General features: G+C 46.8%; 1 protein-coding gene across 3 annotated transcripts in view; it reads left to right on the top strand.

Annotated features, from left to right (window-relative positions):
- The window catches only part of SOAT1 (sterol O-acyltransferase 1), a 238,058-nt gene that overhangs the window by 102,915 nt on the left and 115,946 nt on the right, over nucleotides 1-19,197 (top strand). For all 3 annotated transcript variants that reach the window (XM_086955365.1, XM_086955372.1, XM_086955378.1), the window contains one exon: nucleotides 5,958-6,016. In XM_086955365.1, coding sequence (XP_086811491.1) covers nucleotides 5,958-6,016 — 59 coding nt within the window. The remainder of the gene's footprint in view (nucleotides 1-5,957; nucleotides 6,017-19,197) is intronic.

Below are 19,197 nucleotides of genomic sequence, written 5' to 3'. Positions count from 1 at the left end.
AGGCAAATGCCTGGCCACCTTCCTGGCTACCCCCGATCTCCCAGCCAATATGGGGTCCACTGGGTGGCTGGGACAGTCTGAGGTCCTCCTGTACTCAATGTGGCTTACCTCTTATTCTCCACCCAGGCCTCCACAACTCTGCGGGATACTAGTGCAGACGCCTCCAGGCCACTGTCTGGCAGGCGCCAGGGGTGGTTATCCTCTGGCTCTGGGAAAGGGTTTTGGCTGCTCCACTTCTCCTCTCTTCATACCGCCACTAGCCTGATATTCATGTGGGGCGTGTTACAGAATCCTGGCAGGGCCCTCTGGCAGTGGAGACCTCCCACTCTGGGCTGTGTGGGTAGCCAGGCCAGCGCTCCCCCCGCCTCCCCCCATCTCCCCCCCCCCCGGGCCAACTTCCAGTTCTGCCAAGGCACGTCTCAGCAGCCCACCGCCACAGCCAGCGTAATCCGGGAGCACACTCGGTCCGCAGGCTCCAGCTCTCTATGCTGCTCAGGACCCGCGGTGGACGCCAAGGCCCCGCGCCTCCCACAGCAGAACAAGTCCCCAATAGAATGGGGAAGTCTTAGGCCTACAGCATGCGGCCCGCTCTCCTCAGCGGGCCTTGGAATCTCTACCTGGCTTCACTTCAGTGCACCCCCGGGGCCCAGATGGTGGCCCCTAGGCCAGTGTTGGCCCTTCACCTTGGTCAACGTGTGCAGGCCGGGTCGATGCCCTCTCATTTTGTCCCGCAGCTCTCCCAGGGTGTGCCACTGCAGTCTACCGCTATAGTCCGTATTTCATAGGCCACCCGGGGTGGCAGGTCTCGACTTGTCTCTCGCCGCAGTCCCAGGTGGCGAGCCCAATCCGCAGGCACCGGCTCTCCGCTCTCTGTCGGGCCCACGGTTAGCGTTTGGATCAGGCTCCCCACACCCCTGGCGAAATCATTCACAGAGCGCGCAGGTCCTGGGCTCTGAGCATGCGGCTTGTCCACTTATCTGGGTCACGATGGCTCTCTGCCTCCCACTTCTAGCAAGGGGGGAAGAGCTGCGTCTCACTGCCAGCAGATCGCGTTCACCATCTTGCAGTCCGGAATGTGGGATCTAATTTGAGCCTTGTGGTAGTGTCTCTCAGCCCTCCAGGGTATGCCCAGACATGAGTCCCATGCTCACTTTGCGACTGTATTCAAGCTAGCCTGGCTGATGAGGGCGGTTAGCCCGAAACCGGTTCCAGGATGGTTGTTTCCGGTCCAGGGAAGACCTGGCTTGGCAGTTCGGGCTGGACTGTTCCAATGAGGCAGAGGGTCAAGATTGATTTGCATATAGCTGTGTCTGAACTAGGGTGGCGAAGTGAGCTAAGGATTGATGATGGATTCAACCCAGATCTGTGACTGGGGGTGAGTGTCTGAAAAGTTGCAGCGATCCGTCCATCATCTCCTTGTGTTTGCTCCATTCTCAGGCGGCGCAGATAAGGACTGAAAATATGGCAGGATAAATGCTGGGCCGGCGGGGAGCTGCAAGCTCACGCGTTCGACATCTGTGGCTTCCAAACCACGTCCCCAAACATCACTATTCTTTTTATAAAATTTGTAATATACAGTGGGTTCACACAATCCAATTAGAAGCTTTCCACAAGTAAATTGGAGAAACTTACAAAGGATACTAGTATAGTCGCTAGAAAGGTATAGCATCTTTAGACTGCACAGTTTGCATTAAAACCAGTATCTTAAATTATTTATGCACACCTATCATTAGTTAACTAGATCACATCTCTGATGCCGTCCAGGGGAAGTGGTATCTGATCACCCCCACCCATTTTTAGGTTTCGCCTCCCCGAAAGCTGCGCAGCAGACTTTCGCGCAGGGCGAAATCTTTTGAGTTACAGTATGGATGTTTGTCCCGCCTCTGTTTCCCATTGGCTAGCTCCATAAATGGAGGCTAGCCATTGAAAAACAGAGGCGTCCGTCATTCTGCGAGGCGACTCCTGGGCGTTCCTGAAATTTTTTTTTCATCCAGCCCCTTTTAGGGCGTCAGTGCGGCGGTGGGCGGGGTTTATTTTTTTGTTCGTCCATGTTTCTTTTGGTCATTCTGCGGCCGACCGCCGCCGGAGGAAGTCCAGGTCCAGGTGAGTGCTTTTGATTGTGGCCGTTCCCGCCGCCCCCCCTCCCACTGTCCGTGTGCCCGTTCCCGCACCCCCCTCCCGCTGTTCGTGTTCCCGCCCCCCTCCCGCTGTCCGTTCCCGCCCCCCCTCCCGCTGTCCGTGTGCCCGTTCCGTCCCCCCACCCGCTGTCCGTGTTCCAGTTCCGTCCCCCCCCACCCCCGCTGTCCGTGTCTCCGGCTGGTGGAAACCTCATGCACGTTCTTTCTGTGCCCAGCTATCGTTGGCTCCATACGGCTTTGATTTGAAGTGAGTGCTGCAGGGATGAGGGGGCGCGGTGGCGTCTTGGTGGTGACCCGCGCCTATTTAGCCAGGCTAGGGTTACCTTCACAGCGGCCCCCATTGTGTATAAGTGCATTGGTGCATATGTAGGTGTTTTTTTGTCTCCAGTTGGGTGTGTGGTGCTGGGGGGTGCCTTGATTATATTTGGCAGCGTGGTGTGCACTTCCTCACCTGCGGCTGCGTTGCTGGCACCCCAGCTTCATCAAACCCCATCAAAAGGGCACCAAGCCTTCGCCTCGTGCCCCTCACCCCCTGTGGGCACAGGGTCTCTCCTCCCCTGGCTCTGCCCGGGTCTGGCTCTCACCTCTCTGGTTACCGCTGCTCCCCTGTGGTCACCACTCCCTCATGGGGACCGTCCTGCTGACGGGCTGTACATCGATGTGTGGCAGGCACCTCGCTGTCCCTTCTAGAAAGCAGTCTCTCCCCTTCACGCTGCTTGTCTCTCTCTTGTCAGTCTCATCTGTTTGTCTCCTCTCATGGTTCCTGTAGTCTCATTCACCTTTCTTAGGTGTTCCTTGTTTGTTTAGCTAATACTGTATTTTTACTTGCCTACCTACACCCTCCCCACCCCACCCCCCCCCCCCCCCCCCCCCACCCCCTCACCTCTCCCACTAGCAAGTGTTCGTTTTGCATTCTGACTCCCTTCTTCCTGTCTGGCACTGGTGTTTATTAAGCATACCTCTTACGTCCTGAAGCTAATCGAGACATGATCACTTTTTCCCTACCTGTGTTTTTTTATTTCTTTTTATTTCAAGAGCATTCAGCCATTATATTCTTACATCCTTTTGGCAAGCTCATTTGTTGGGCAACATTTAATTGTTTCTCCCTAACCTCCTCTACACAGCATCATTCATAGGTGCTCAGACTGTTTGTAATTTCTGCCTGAGGGAGGATTATCATTAGCCTTTGTCCAACGCTTTCTTTTTCCATGGATACTATTGATTCAACATGGTCTTGTACTTGTGTTCAATTTTATTTGCCCATTAACCAGTTAGTGATACTGTCCAACGTAGTATTTAGAATGGTGAAAGGCTGGTGTTGGAGTAGGTCTCCCAGCGTGAAACATTGACATACAGTTTAAATGTTGTGCTCTCTAGTACGACCTCCAAACGTGGTCACAAAAATGCTTGAAATTGTGAAAAATGTTAAAAAAAATGTTAGAGTACTTTTTATATAGTTTTGTAGTCCTGTTAATCGGATGTCCATCAGTAGTATTGGTAACATTTATGGACTCGTGTCATTCATAATGTGAAGCCCAACCAGCGTGACATGTAAATTATACCTGGGGAAAACCAGAACTCGTAATTAGTAGAGTTTGTGCAGCTAATCCCCAAGCACAGTCTTTATCTGTATTGGAGTTCTTATTTGAAGCTTGCAAAACAACACCATGTACGCCATTCTCCCAGCCAACCAACCCTCTCCCCTAGGCAGGTCTCCTATTCTGCTGCCCAGCAAAGCTTGCAACGTAGCAGTTGTTTTCGTAATGATACCCTCGAGCCTAATGAACAAATCGCTAATGTAGTGTTAACGTGCCGTTTCTAGCAAGTAATGCAACCTTTCTCTTCTATTCTAAACCTAGACATGAAGATTGTGAAGTACTCGGTCATTAACCTCAGACTAGATTACTGTGGTTAGTGCCACCTCAAACTTAAAAAAATCCAAAATACAGCTGCCAGACTTGGCACTGGTTCTATACCCCGAGAAGCTTTTATCTGCTCTCCGAACCTTAATCTAAGAGCATGCGTTAAAGTATGTTAGGGTGCACCCTATTTAGCGGTCTATCTGACCAAGCATGGAATAAACAAACGCAAAATTACCTTGTATGTTCCTTTGTGGGAGCTTTGCTCTTACGTTATTTCTGTGTTTTGCAAATGGCTACTAGCGGAGACTACATTTTCATTGCTCTGGAACTCACTTTGGCAATGACCTCCTAACCCAAAGAACATATAAATTAAGAAGGCAGTTTACTAATACTTTAATTCTGTGTGTGCTCCCATTTGTGATAAATTGGAGCTAAAGGATTGTTAGCTGATACTGTCCTAGGAGATTTAGTTCATAATATCTTCCTGCAAAATTTAAAATGAAAAAAAGTCACTACTTTTATAAACTATAGAGATGCCTAACTAAAATAAAGACACATGAGCACGTGCCCAGAAGACCATTTAGGTACCTCACACACCATACTGCTAGGGCTGTGTAATATGACATGGACCAGTTCAAAATGTATACCACTTGCCACGTGGTGCACCAACAAGTAAGTTATTGTCTGTTTCTAGCATTTTTGTTTTGGCCGAGATAGCATTTTATTCGTTTAAAAAAAAAAAATTATGACGGGCTTACTAGATAGTGCACGTCTGTTGCGAGCCATATCAAGAACATAGAGGGGCATGACACCCTCTCATTGTGTTCCATTGGTTGACTTCCCGATCACTTTTAATTGCTTGCTTCGTATTGGTTCCAGCTTGTCAAACTTGTTTCACCCTCCCATGAAATGTTGCCTCTTTACCATTTCTTTGATTGGCTGCCATCGCTGCTTGCTTTTAAGCACTATGTTTTTCTTTTATATTAAACACTCTTTGACGCTACATATGTTTTCGAGAACTCCCTCATGTACTTCTCTCCTCCTGCACTTGTGTTGCTCTATCACTGAGTGCTTCTATGTGTCCTCTTCCCTGTTACACTCGTCCGTGTGCTTCTCCCCATTGCCACCCCGTGTCCTCAAATGTTGCATCCTGCCCCTGCGTCTCTCTCCCTGTTGTTCCTTACTCTCCCCCTCCACCTATGCCGTTACTTTCCTTCCCCTAAACTGTGTTGCTTCCTTGTCACTCCCGCCCTCTCCTTTGGAGATGCTGTGCCGCATGACTAAAAACCATTGGCAACGCCAGTAGGTCACGAAGGCAAAGCCTATTGGATTTGCCAATGCTTGTCGTAAATTGTTGCTCCTTATGGATAAATGATGGCTTGTGTTTGTTTTCCTTTATGACAGCAGTTTGTGTAGGGCCTGGCTTGCTAACTCTTTCCCCATACTTAAATGCAGTTCTTGAGCTGAGTCTGACCCCTTGCCTTATTTTTCATCTTGGACAGTTGTTTGCCACGGGTATGTGCCTTGTCAATGAAATGTTACTCATTAGTCTGTGTTCTTGCCACAGTTCTCCAAACGGGCAGATTTGCTGATCGGCTCTCCTCTTCTTTCAATTCTGGGGCATGTCTGGTTGACAGTCTGTCTTGTCTCTGTCCCTCCTCTGTGGTTGTCTTCTGTGTAAATCATCTAATTTGCTTTCCTATAATAGTTTTGCTAGCCAATTGTCCTTGCCTTTTCCCTTATGTGCTGTGTGTTTTTTGTCTTTACCACAGCACCCTCCCCCGCAGGTGTCTCACCTCTTTGTTCTCCTCTGGGTAAGGTTTGCTTTACCTTCCCCCTACATCCTATTTGTTTCTATCCGGGAGGGAGTGGGGCAGTGCTATTCTTCATGTTCGCTGACCACGAAGAGCAGCCACAGGGATCTTGTATACTGATTTCCTTTTGTTTCGTCTATAAGGTCGAGTCGACGTGGAACATGTGATCAGCAGGAGGATGGAGCTGAAGAGGAAAGCAGAGGTAAACTCACTATACCTTTCTTACCTGGAATTTGATGAGGAGGGGAGAACAGGGTGCATTTCAGTTAATCAATCCGTCCAAATCCTATTTCTCAGGCAAGGATGTTGATCAGGGGAACAGCTAATAAAAAAGGTATGCTTATAAGTTTGGTGAAATATTACAGTATGGAGAAGTCCACTCAAACCTATTTTATACTAAGCATGTCCACACATACACTCACAATAAGGCATACACACACTTTGGTGGGATACTGCTGTTCTTATAGGTTTACCTTGGTTATCACTGTCTCATCTTGTTGTGTGGTGCAGTAATAAGTATCACCAGTGGAGCTGGGTGGACTCGCCGGATTCTCGCTTCCAACTCCTTTCTCTAGTTGCAGAGTCTTATTTGTATCAGTGTCTCGTGGCTATTGCTACGCGGAGGGTAACCAAATCCTTCCCTCTTCAATAATTAAACTATTCAGTTGTACACTCCAGACCCAAAGATCTCGATTTTGAAGGCACACTTAAATTATTCAGCCACTATACCTGAAAGGAAATCCGGGCCTTTTCATCCTGTCTTAAGATACTGAAGAAGAGAAGTTAGCACAAAGGAACCGTTAGTATTTTGACTCATTGTGAGCTGACAGACATCCCATTTATTTGATTTGAAAATGTTTTTTTTTAATCTAGACACAAATTTGTATGTAGATGAGACTTGGCCAGTATTGAGTGGATACACCATTCTTTGCCCTGAAAGGCCAATCTAAAGCCTTAATCATTTGTGTACCAGAAAGGCAGTTGCATGCAAACTTGAATACATACATGTCTTGCAACCCAACCATCGTTAGAGTTTAAAAGAGTGAGTAATATTGGACAGTTGGGGTCAAGAAGTACAAATGAATTGTTGACCAGATTTATTTTACTTTAACTAAATACTTTTGAAAATGAAGTAGTAATTCAAAATAAAATACTGGAACCCACTGATGCACAGGTGGTGAGTATGCTGCCAGAGTATTCATCTCCAATCAACACTCCTTGATCAGCTATTTTAAAGTTTATAGGGAAGTCATTTCTCAAAAAATTGGTGAAACCCCGAAACCGGTCCTAGGATGCTTGTTTCCGGTCCAGGGTGGGCCTGGCTTGGCAGTTCGGTCTGGACTGTTCCCTTGAGGCACAGGATCAAGACTGATTTGCATATGGCCAGGTCTAAGCTGGGGTGGCATGGTGAGCAAAAGAATGATGGATTTAACCCAGATCTCTTGACTGGGGGTGAATGTTTTAATTTGTTCTGCATTCTGTCCATCAATTGTGTGTCTTTTGCAAAAAATGGGATTGGCATGTAATCTTAGGACCTGCATCTTTGGAGCACTTGTGAGTTTTTTGTTGCCCACTTGTCCCTTGAGGGCAATACATCATGTTTTTAATTATGGTGTGTTCTTACTCCAAGAATTCAGAAAATTATGGGAATTGGCAAAAAAGTTGATCCATTTTGTGACACAAGTATGAATTTCCTTAGGTTTTCAAGTATTTTTGTGTTTTGCCACTCTTGAGGTATTTTTGAAAGTAACTATATTCCTTTTACTCCTTCGGTGTTGGTAGAGGATTGAGACATGTCACACATTTTTGTACAACTTCGGATAGACATATGTTGCATACCTAACTGTCACCACTGTCCATTATGCAATTGTGGTATCCCAGATTTGAGCTGAGGACCTTTTTCACTCCTGTGTCCTTCTTCATTTGGGTGTACTTCTGGTAACAAGAGGAGTAACTCGGTACTATCCTTAACTAGGAGGGTTCTCCTTAGTGCTTTGGTGGTAGTGCTCCGATAATAGGAGCATGGAGATCTGGGACCTTAAGGCCTGAAATTGCCAATCAGTTAATTAATACTGTACTTTCACCATTGCTGTAATTCAGGTCAACTAACGAGCGGTAACAACTAAAAAATAAAAATAAAATATATGGCTGAGTTACCAGGAGTATGTTTTCAATACTACAAGTAAAAAGAATGAAGGTAACCCAGATAATGCAATTTCTAGGACTTCCGATCTGGGCATAGTGAGTAGCTGGTTGGGCTCAGTGCAACATCAAAGGGAAAACAGCCAATTTAGAAATGTGTTTGATGCTCCAAGCCTGAAAGTAAAAATTTGATGCATTCTGTAGAAGTATTTGACTTTCTAGCTCTAATAGCTAAGTGATTCTGCTTTTATGAACTTTAAAACACTTAAGAAGGGCGTAACTGAAGCTGAAGCACTACATTTTAGATTGAGTTCCCTTTTACCAGCATTGTGTGGAAAGGCATTACATTTCCTTTTGTACATGCTCCTAACCACTGAGGAAACAAACACTATCGAGGCAGACGTGAATATTGAATGTCACATACTGTGGAAAACCTGTAGCCTGCAAACTTCCCTTACTTAGGCTCAGTGGAAGGAGAAGAAAAGCACCTCGCCAAAGAGATGTGGACGGAGTCCTAGGTATCATTTAGACTGACTTCTGTAACAGTAATATTGGGCGTCAGCACATCTACTCCAACTCTTGGAAGAAATAGACCCTGCCTATGCTTAGGAATCTTGTAGTTCTCGAAGGGAGAAGTAGATGAACCTAAATGAAATGCAGTCATCACCTGAATCATCAAAGGCCTGGAATGACCTGCGCTTGTTGCCTTTTTAAGAGATTTACATGATGGTCTAACGGCATCAATAAGATATGAGCCCAATGGCGAGTGCACGAAGCACTTTAATCTGAGGAGAGGAGTCCGTCTGGGATGCATTTTGGCTCCTTTCCTTTTCATTTTGTATATTCATAATCTTGAAGCAGCGCTGTCTGAGCATGGGTTGGATGTCCCGAGAGTGGGTGATAGATCAGTACCCGTTCTGGTTGCCCGCATTGCATAGTGCCTTCGTCGACTCTTAATTTTTTTTTGTGATTTCATGGGTAATCTCTATTTATTAACACATAAAAAATAATCTCATGACAATTGTGATGGGTTCTAAGAACACAAAAACAAACAAGCATTAGAAATGCAATAGGTCTCGCAGCATTAGAGTTAGTGCTTTTAGAATTGTTTATGGGTTTTTTTGTAAATCTTTAGCATGAGGTTGAGGGTGAGTGAGGGTGAGGGGTTGAGGGTGAGTGAGGGTGAGGCTGAGGGGTTGAGGGTGAGGGTGAGTGAGGGTGAGTGAGGGGTTGAGGGTGAGTGAGGGTGCGGGGTTGAGGGTGGGTGCGGGGTTGAGGGTGAGTGAGGGTGAGTGAGAGTGAGGGTGAGGGTGAGGGTGAGGGTGAGGGTGAGGGTGAGGGTGAGGGTGAGGGGTTGAGTGAGTAGGCCTAGGAGGGAGAAAAAGATGAGCTGGATGAAACAGAAATAGGGCAGAAAGGCCAAAAGCGGCAAATAACATGAAGGGTTTGTAAGTCACAAGACAGAGCCTATGACTAATGTGACAATATATTTTCTTTCGACCTTTTTAGCAGATCCTATTCTATATAGAATGAACTGAGCAGTAATATGGTTCACATGCTGATCAAGGCTCTTGATCCTATGAGGATCACTCTCCCTATCCGAGCTGGTGATAAGAGTTAACAAGGCAGACAGAAAGACAACTAAAAAGTGGTATGCTCCGTGAAACACGTAAAAGCTGCACTGCCATTTAGTGTTATCTTTACTTAAGCCATTTGGGGGAATTTAACAACGTTTAAAGTGTAAGGAGTTGACTAGACCGGCAGTGAACAGACCCTTCGACCTTGCGGTGAGAGGTTTCTACAGTGCGTGCGTGAAGTTAACCTATTGAACCACCAATCTAACATGAGTCTGTTGTGGTTTGCGGGCCTCATGAGATCTACTTTGAGGCATTATTAACTACAGAGGGTGGTGAACACACCGCCCATGGCCTCGGTGCCGCTACAAAATGTGTAACTTGCTCCACAAAACTGCTTTCCTTTGTGTGGCGAATTTGAGCTCAGTGAAATAAAGCACCAATGACCACAGATTGAATGTGTAGGCGCTATGCTGTGTCCCATACTTCGGCAGTTTACGTCTAACCTAACAGCAAATCTTAGAACAATGGTTGTTTTCATGTATTCCGACAGCTCTGTATAACTTCAAGGTGCTGTTGCTCCTCTGTGAAATGGATCCAAAATAAAAGACCAGCCTGCTCCGCCTTGCTTCACTGCCAGCTCCCCTCCCTCCCCCGCAGCACCGCCAGGCAGCCCTCGGTGCGAGCAACGGGGGCCGCAGTCCAGACATGAATAAAAGCCCCCACCCAACACCTCTCCTCCAATGTGAGAGCAAGAGTGAGGGGAGGGGGTGAGGGAAATCGCACAGACTCGTAAGAGAGGTCATTGAGGCGCTGAACATCCGCGTATAACCATGTGAGCAAGGAATGCATACAAACACCAGCACACAACATCGAAAAAAAAATTATGACGACAACTGCAGCCAACCTATGCCTCATACTGCCTGGGGCATCAAATCTGACCAGGGGTGACCTCCGTACTCGGTGGAGGTTCGTATCTTATCCACCTGCCCAATAAATATAAAAATGCCTGCCTCTACCGACGCCAGGCTGGCTGTTCATATACCTGAAATGTTACCGGCCGCATATCGTTATATCTTTCAGCCGTGCCTTAGCAGATGTAATAACACTGTAGTTATGCCGGCAGTGTTGGAAACGCTACAGTTGACTCCCAGTTCAATCCACAGTTATTCTCACAAAGCAACAGTTTTACACTGCCAAAGTCAGCCACAAGAGAAATCCGGAAGTCACTTACAGACATTTACTGCAAGCTTAAAAGACTCTCAGGCGCAGGTTTCATATGGCAAAATTTTGGAGGTCAGCAATTTTAACATTTTGCAGTTGCCGGTTGTACTTTAGATGGCAGCTGGCGCAACCCTGTGAATACATGAAAGCGGGCGCTGTGCTGTAGCGGGAAAACTGCGTCCATGTAAATAAAAGTTAGTCGCAATGTAAAGCAGAACCCCATCCCGAGTCACTCGCATTCGGCCCGGCCCTGATTAGGCTGGGAGGGCATATGGAGGCAGAAAGGGAACTGACAACCTATTGGAAGCACGGAAAGATGGCGGCTGCGACAACCCTGTGAAAGAAAGCGGTTCCCATGGAAATAAATTTGGCATGCGGCGGACATTGTGAACCTTATTACAATGGTGGCACTCTCGCATTAGCCATAAACATGTAAAGCTAACGCTGTGCCGCGATTGCACCAAAAATAAAGCAATAGAAAAAAAATTGTCAATTGTTTTCTATTTCTTTGCGTTTGAAGCAATCACGGCACCAACGCGTTGGCTTTACATGTTTAAAGCTAAAGCGTGTGTGCCCCATGGTAAGCAAAGTAAAACAAGCATAGGGCAGTGACACTTGAGCAGACCCATGAGTGATCGAGTGCATCCTTCCTGCTGTGCACATCGACGTAATATACTGTACTGCTGTGTGAAATCTTGGATAAACGCAATAACACTTGACAACAGGCTACTTATTCTCAAAAGCCTGCGTTAAACACGGAATAGAAGGCCAGCAGAAGGGTTACAGTTAAATAAATTAGAGGCGGGGAACAGCTTGTGTTCAGAACACCCCACTTACATCTTGAATTGACAGGACCCAATACAAACATGCTGTGGTTTTTAGCTGGGAATCTTGGGAAGGACAGTTGCAAATTGTAGAAATGTCATTGGAGTTGAAGCTTTAGGATGTAAACCGAACATTTGAACTGGTCACTAATTAATTAATTTCATACATTCGCATCCCTTCCCCACTTTAATCTCTTGGGGTCCAGCATAAGGGAGGAAGGGTGACGAGACGCATGGGGAGCAGCAGGCCGAGCAGTGAATAATATGGGGAGGAGAAATGCCGGCCTGAGGCAGAGCACACGCTGAGAAGCTTGTGGGAGGGGGGCGGGCTGCCTTTGATGTGGTAATGCGAGGCAGGCAGGCAGGCGGCTGGTGGCATTGTGCACGCGCTTTTTAGGGCTTGCGCTTGCGCAATGACCTAAAAAGCACATGCACTTGAAGAAATCGCCAGTGGAATCGCCAGTGGTGGATCAACACTGGATAAGCCACATTAGAGCTTCGCCAGCGATGCGCAGAAGCGCATCAGCAGGCGAGCCCTAAAAAGGTTATTGATCAATGCCAATTGCCATCAAATTAGTAGAGTGGAACATTTCTCCTGTCTCCTTGACTGATGTTGCAGCTGGAAGCTACAAATCAAGAAGAACGCAGTTTGTTTTAAAAGGGCAACAGCGGGCATAGATTAATTTTCTCAAAGACTAGGCCAAAAGCCAATTATTCCTCTGGTAGAAGTCTTTAGGGCCAAATGTGTGTCAGTAGCCAGTTTTGGCTGATGTCTGATGGTATGTTGCGATTGAACCAATTCAGATAGTAGAAAACAAATTCCTGAGGGATCTTCTGGGTGTCCCACTGGGGATTTCCTCCCAGGTTGTCCATGAAGAACTTGGCCAGAGTTACATCACAGACCTTATACAACTTTGACCCCTTTTGCTCTGGTTAAATATGTGCCTGAAGGAGGAACTGAAGCTATTCGTGAATTGTCGACGACCGTTTCAGTCTGGATAACATGTTACACATCCCCTGGCTACACTACATTATAAAGAACTTGAAAGAGCTTGGCAGGCCGGACTTTTACCATCCGGATAGCATAGTCAAAGAAGACATTGATTGCCTGAAACAGGCTTTTGGCTAAAGGGCTGCAGCAGTACGTGAGGAGTCTGCTCTTTGCAAGAGTCCATCCGACACCACCTGCTGGTGAACAGGGCAAGTGAGATGAACCCTGGCTTACTGTTCTTACATCTAGCTGTCATCGACGGTTGCTGACATGTTTTAGTCTGGGCATGTACCATCAATTGGGGCTCCATCATGGCTGCTGTTTTAAGAAATCCAGTCCCCATTTGTGTGAGTCTGACAACACCTTTGACAGCTACACGTTGCATATAGTTTTTATATGTCCAGTATTTAATACGCTTCGGCACAAATTGGTAAGCCTGTTCTTGCTACCCATTAATTACAGACAACCAGGAGCCACTCTGTTATCCTTGCAGTTTTATATTGACCCCAACGATCTGCTTTTATGTATCTCTTTTTTTTATCAGGAGTTTAAAAATGTATGTATAAAGCTTTGTCATTACAAGAAAGGGGGGGCCTTTGTCAGCATGTTTGACCTGCTGTGTTGATATATTTTTACGATATTGCGGCATCTGAGGATGCTTGTAACTATTGAATTTTTATCTGTTTGTTGTTTACAGATAGCCAAATATGTACTGTATGTTACTTATATGATTTTTTTAAATTGAATAAAGTTGTTACTATACTGACCGAAGGGGACATATTATTTGCTCCCAGAATGTGTTCCACCGGTAAACCAAGGACAGACTGCAGAAATATGTTTGCCTGTCCCTCACAGAATAGACATGTATATAAACCTAGGAGTGGCATAAACAGCTGCTAACCGCACGTGAATCACTTCAGGCACTCCTAGATGCACAAGTCATTCAGGGAGCAAGCAGGGTCATGCACACTCCCAGCCGAAACACCTATTATCTCCGGTCAAAACATACGGTGTCACACACTCGTCATCACATTGCCTATAAGATAGTCTGTAGAGCAGGTATCTTGCTCTCCATGCTAAAACTTTGTATTGAAAATGGCCATACCCATTGAACGAAGCAGTTTGCACAGAAAACTGTAAAAAAATCCTTTCCTTAAAGATATGGCTGCACACTTTCAAGCATACCTAACAATCGGTTTGACATGGCTACACATTTAAATGAGAATTTGGCCCTTGTCTCTTGTTCTGCCTCCTGAAATCAGACATCAATGTACTGCTATTTTACTGAGCAAAATCTGTTTGCGCTATGAATCGGTCTCCAGTCCAGCTAACTATGATTTTGAGACACTTTGGATTGTGGTTTAAGGGCCTTAAACAAAATGTTAGATATTTGTTTTACTCTCTAGTTTTACATCATCCAACTATTTACTTTATTGCAAATGTTGTGATTAGCTCTTATTTCACATGTTTAGCGTGTCTCACAATACAGTCTTTGTTGACTGAGTTAGAGACATTTTAAGCAGTTGTTTATACGTCATAAAATGTACAACGAGGCTTGTCCAGCTAAAGCTGCAGTCTAATTAAATTTTCAACATCTAAATCGCAAAGCCTCCATGCTTCCTTTTTGAAAAAAGGCAATGTCTTTCTATATTTTATTCGGAATTGAGTAGAGACTTTACAAAACTCCGTAAATACTCATCTTTGTTACTGTAACCCAGTCAGTGTAATTACGTTTTTTATGTGTTTTAAAAAAAAAACGAGTTCTGCTTTGCTCATTTACCCATTGATGTGTAGTTCACACTGTAAACAAGCATTTGCAATGCAATAGGTCTCATTAGGAAAGTTTGAGCTATTGGTATTGTAAATGACAAATTTTGTATTTGTGTTGGTTTTGAAAATAGCTAAATTAATAGCTTTGTCATTTACAATGCCAATAGTTTTAGCTTTCGCAAATGTGACACCTATAGCATTTGTAATGCAATATGTGTTGTATTTACGTGACTTAGATGTATTGATATTACAAATAACAATGGATTTAAAAAAAAAATAATTAATACTTAAATAAAAGTTATTGTAATTTATAATAGCAATAGCTTAAACTTTTGTAAATAACTTTTGCGAAGATTGCGTTCAGTGTATTTTATTGTGACAAATCCAAGAACAGAAGTGAAATATTAACATATTTTTGTGACATTTGTAATAAAGCTTGAAACATTGAGATAACATATTTGAACCAGTTGTTGTTGAATGGTTGCTCAGATTGATGCTGTGGTGGCGCTGAGTGATGTTGTGGTGGCGCTGAGTGATGCTGTGGCGGTGCGGAGTGATGCTGTGGCGTTCAGTGATGCTGTGGTAGCGCATAGTGATGCTGTCGTGCCCCTGAGTGATGCTGTCGTGCCCCTGAGTGATGCTGTGGTGGTGCTGAGTGATGCTGTGGTGGTGCTGAGTGATGCTGTGGTGGTGCTGAGTGATGCTGTGGCGGTGCTGAGTGATGCTGTGGCGGTGCTGAGTGATGCTGTGGCGGTGCTGAGTGATGCTGTGGCGGTGCTGAGTGATGCTGTGGCGGTGCTGAGTGATGCTGTGGCGGTGCTGAGTGATGCTGTGGCGGTGCTGAGTGATGCTGTGGCGGTGCTGAGTGATGCTGTGGCGGTGCTGAGTGATGCTGTGGCGGTGCTGAGTGATGCTGTGGCGGTGCTGAGTGATGCTGTGGCGGTGCTGAGTGATGCTGTGGCGGTGCTGAGTGATGCTGTGGCGGTGCTGAGTGATGCTGTGGCGGTGCTATAGATAGAGGGAGGGCGGGCGATAGAGGGAGGGCGGGCGATAGATAGATAGATAGATAGATAGAGGGCGGGCGATAGATAGATAGAGGGAGGGCGATAGATAGATAGATAGATAGAGGGAGGGCGATAGATAGAGGGAGGGCGATAGATAGAGGGAGGGCGATAGATAGTTAGAGGGCGATAGATAGTTAGAGGGCGATAGATAGAGGGAGGGCGATAGATAGAGGGAGGGCGGGCGATAGATAGATAGATAGAGGGCGATAGATAGAGGGAGGGCGATAGATAGATAGATAGAGGGCGATAGATAGAGGGAGGGCGATAGATAGAGGGAGGGCGATAGATAGAGGGAGGGCGATAGATAGAGGGAGGGCGATAGATAGAGGGAGGGCGATAGATAGATAGAGGGCGATAGATAGATAGATAGATAGAGGGCGATAGATAGAGGGAGGGCGATAGATAGATAGATAGATAGAGGGCGATGGATAGAGGGAGGGCGATAGATAGATAGATAGATAGATAGATAGAGGGCGATAGATAGAGGGAGGGCGGGCGATAGATAGATAGATAGATAGAGGGAGGGCGGGCGATAGATAGATAGAGGGAGGGCGATAGATAGAGGGAGGGAGGGCGATAGATAGATAGATAGAGGGAGGGCGATAGATAGAGGGAGGGAGGGCGATAGATAGATAGATAGAGGGAGGGCGATAGATAGATAGAGGGAGGGCGATAGATAGATAGATAGATAGAGGGCGATAGATAGATAGAGGGAGGGCGATAGATAGAGGGAGGGCGATAGATAGAGGGAGGGCGATAGATAGAGGGAGGGCGATAGATAGAGGGAGGGCGATAGATAGAGGGAGGGCGATAGATAGAGGGAGGGCGATAGATAGAGGGAGGGCGATAGATAGAGGGAGGGCGATAGATAGCGGGAGGGCGATAGATAGCGGGAGGGCGATAGATAGCGGGAGGGCGATAGATAGCGGGAGGGCGATAGATAGCGGGAGGGCGATAGATAGAGGGAGGGCGATAGATAGAGGGAGGGCGGGCGATAGATAGATAGATAGAGGGAGGGCGATAGATAGAGGGAGGGCGGGCGATAGATAGATAGATAGAGGGAGGGCGGGCGATAGATAGATAGATAGAGGGAGGGCGATAGATAGAGGGAGGGCGGGCGATAGATAGATAGATAGAGGGCGGGCGATAGATAGATAGATAGAGGGCGGGCGATAGATAGATAGATAGAGGGCGGGCGATAGATAGAGGGAGGGCGGGCGATAGATAGATAGATAGTTAGAGGGCGGGCGATAGATAGATAGATAGATAGAGGGCGATAGATAGAGGGAGGGCGATAGATAGATAGATAGAGGGCGATAGATAGAGGGAGGGCGATAGATAGAGGGAGGGCGATAGATAGAGGGAGGGCGATAGATAGAGGGAGGGCGATAGATAGATAGATAGAGGGCGATAGATAGAGGGAGGGCGATAGATAGATAGATAGAGGGCGATAGATAGAGGGAGGGCGATAGATAGATAGATAGAGGGAGGGCGGGCGATAGATAGATAGATAGAGGGAGGGCGATAGATAGAGGGAGGGCGGGCGATAGATAGATAGATAGAGGGCGGGCGATAGATAGATAGATAGAGGGAGGGCGATAGATAGATAGATAGATAGATAGATAGATAGATAGATAGATAGAGGGCGATAGATAGAGGGAGGGCGATAGATAGATAGATAGATAGAGGGCGATAGATAGAGGGAGGGCGGGCGATAGATAGATAGATAGATAGAGGGAGGGCGGGCGATAGATAGAGGGAGGGCGATAGATAGAGGGAGGGAGGGCGATAGATAGATAGATAGAGGGAGGGCGATAGATAGAGGGAGGGCGATAGATAGATAGATAGATAGATAGAGGGCGATAGATAGATAGAGGGAGGGCGATAGATAGAGGGAGGGCGATAGATAGATAGATAGATAGAGGGCGATAGATAGAGGGAGGGCGATAGATAGAGGGAGGGCGATAGATAGAGGGAGGGCGATAGATAGAGGGAGGGCGATAGATAGAGGGAGGGCGATAGATAGAGGGAGGGCGATAGATAGAGGGAGGGCGATAGATAGAGGGAGGGCGATAGATAGAGGGAGGGCGATAGATAGAGGGAGGGCGATAGATAGCGGGAGGGCGATAGATAGAGGGAGGGCGATAGATAGAGGGAGGGCGGGCGATAGATAGATAGATAGAGGGAGGGCGATAGATAGAGGGAGGGCGGGCGATAGATAGATAGATAGAGGGAGGGCGGGCGATAGATAGATAGATAGAGGGAGGGCGATAGATAGAGGGAGGGCGGGCGATAGATAGATAGATAGAGGGCGGGCGATAGATAGATAGATAGAGGGAGGGCGATAGATAGATAGATAGATAGAGGGCGATAGATAGAGGGAGGGCGATAGATAGATAGATAGATAGAGGGCGATAGATAGAGGGAGGGCGATAGATAGATAGATAGATAGATAGATAGATAGATAGATAGAGGGCGATAGATAGAGGGAGGGCGATAGATAGATAGATAGATAGAGGGCGATAGATAGAGGGAGGGCGATAGATAGATAGATAGATAGAGGGCGATAGATAGAGGGAGGGCGATAGATAGATAGATAGATAGATAGATAGATAGATAGATAGATAGAGGGCGATAGATAGAGGGAGGGCGATAGATAGATAGATAGATAGAGGGCGATAGATAGAGGGAGGGCGGGCGATAGATAGATAGATAGATAGAGGGAGGGCGGGCGATAGATAGAGGGAGGGCGATAGATAGAGGGAGGGAGGGCGATAGATAGATAGATAGAGGGAGGGCGATAGATAGAGGGAGGGCGATAGATAGATAGATAGATAGATAGAGGGCGATAGATAGATAGAGGGAGGGCGATAGATAGAGGGAGGGCGATAGATAGATAGATAGATAGAGGGCGATAGATAGAGGGAGGGCGATAGATAGAGGGAGGGCGATAGATAGAGGGAGGGCGATAGATAGAGGGAGGGCGATAGATAGAGGGAGGGCGATAGATAGAGGGAGGGCGATAGATAGAGGGAGGGCGATAGATAGAGGGAGGGCGATAGATAGAGGGAGGGCGATAGATAGAGGGAGGGCGATAGATAGAGGGAGGGCGATAGATAGCGGGAGGGCGATAGATAGAGGGAGGGCGATAGATAGAGGGAGGGCGGGCGATAGATAGATAGATAGAGGGAGGGCGATAGATAGATAGATAGAGGGAGGGCGATAGATAGATAGATAGAGGGAGGGCGGGCGATAGATAGATAGATAGAGGGAGGGCGGGCGATAGATAGATAGATAGAGGGAGGGCGATAGATAGAGGGAGGGCGGGCGATAGATAGATAGATAGAGGGCGGGCGATAGATAGATAGATAGAGGGCGATAGATAGATAGATAGATAGATAGAGGGCGGGCGATAGATAGATAGATAGATAGATAGATAGATAGAGGGCGGGCGATAGATAGAGGGAGGGCGATAGATAGATAGATAGATAGAGGGCGATAGATAGAGGGAGGGCGATAGATAGATAGATAGATAGATAGATAGATAGAGGGCGATAGATAGAGGGAGGGCGGGCGATAGATAGATAGAGGGAGGGCGATAGATAGAGGGAGGGCGATAGATAGATAGATAGAGGGAGGGCGATAGATAGATAGATAGAGGGCGATAGATAGAGGGAGGGCGATAGATAGAGGGAGGGCGATAGATAGATAGATAGAGGGAGATAGATAGAGGGAGGGCGATAGATAGAGGGAGGGCGATAGATAGAGGGAGGGCGATAGATAGAGGGAGGGCG

Source organism: Lissotriton vulgaris, chromosome 1_1 (genome assembly GCF_964263255.1).
Source record: "Lissotriton vulgaris chromosome 1_1, aLisVul1.2, whole genome shotgun sequence".
Lineage (NCBI taxonomy): Eukaryota > Metazoa > Chordata > Amphibia > Caudata > Salamandridae > Lissotriton > Lissotriton vulgaris.
Note: the sequence above shows the minus strand (reverse complement) of the source record. Positions and strands in the feature narration are given on the sequence as shown.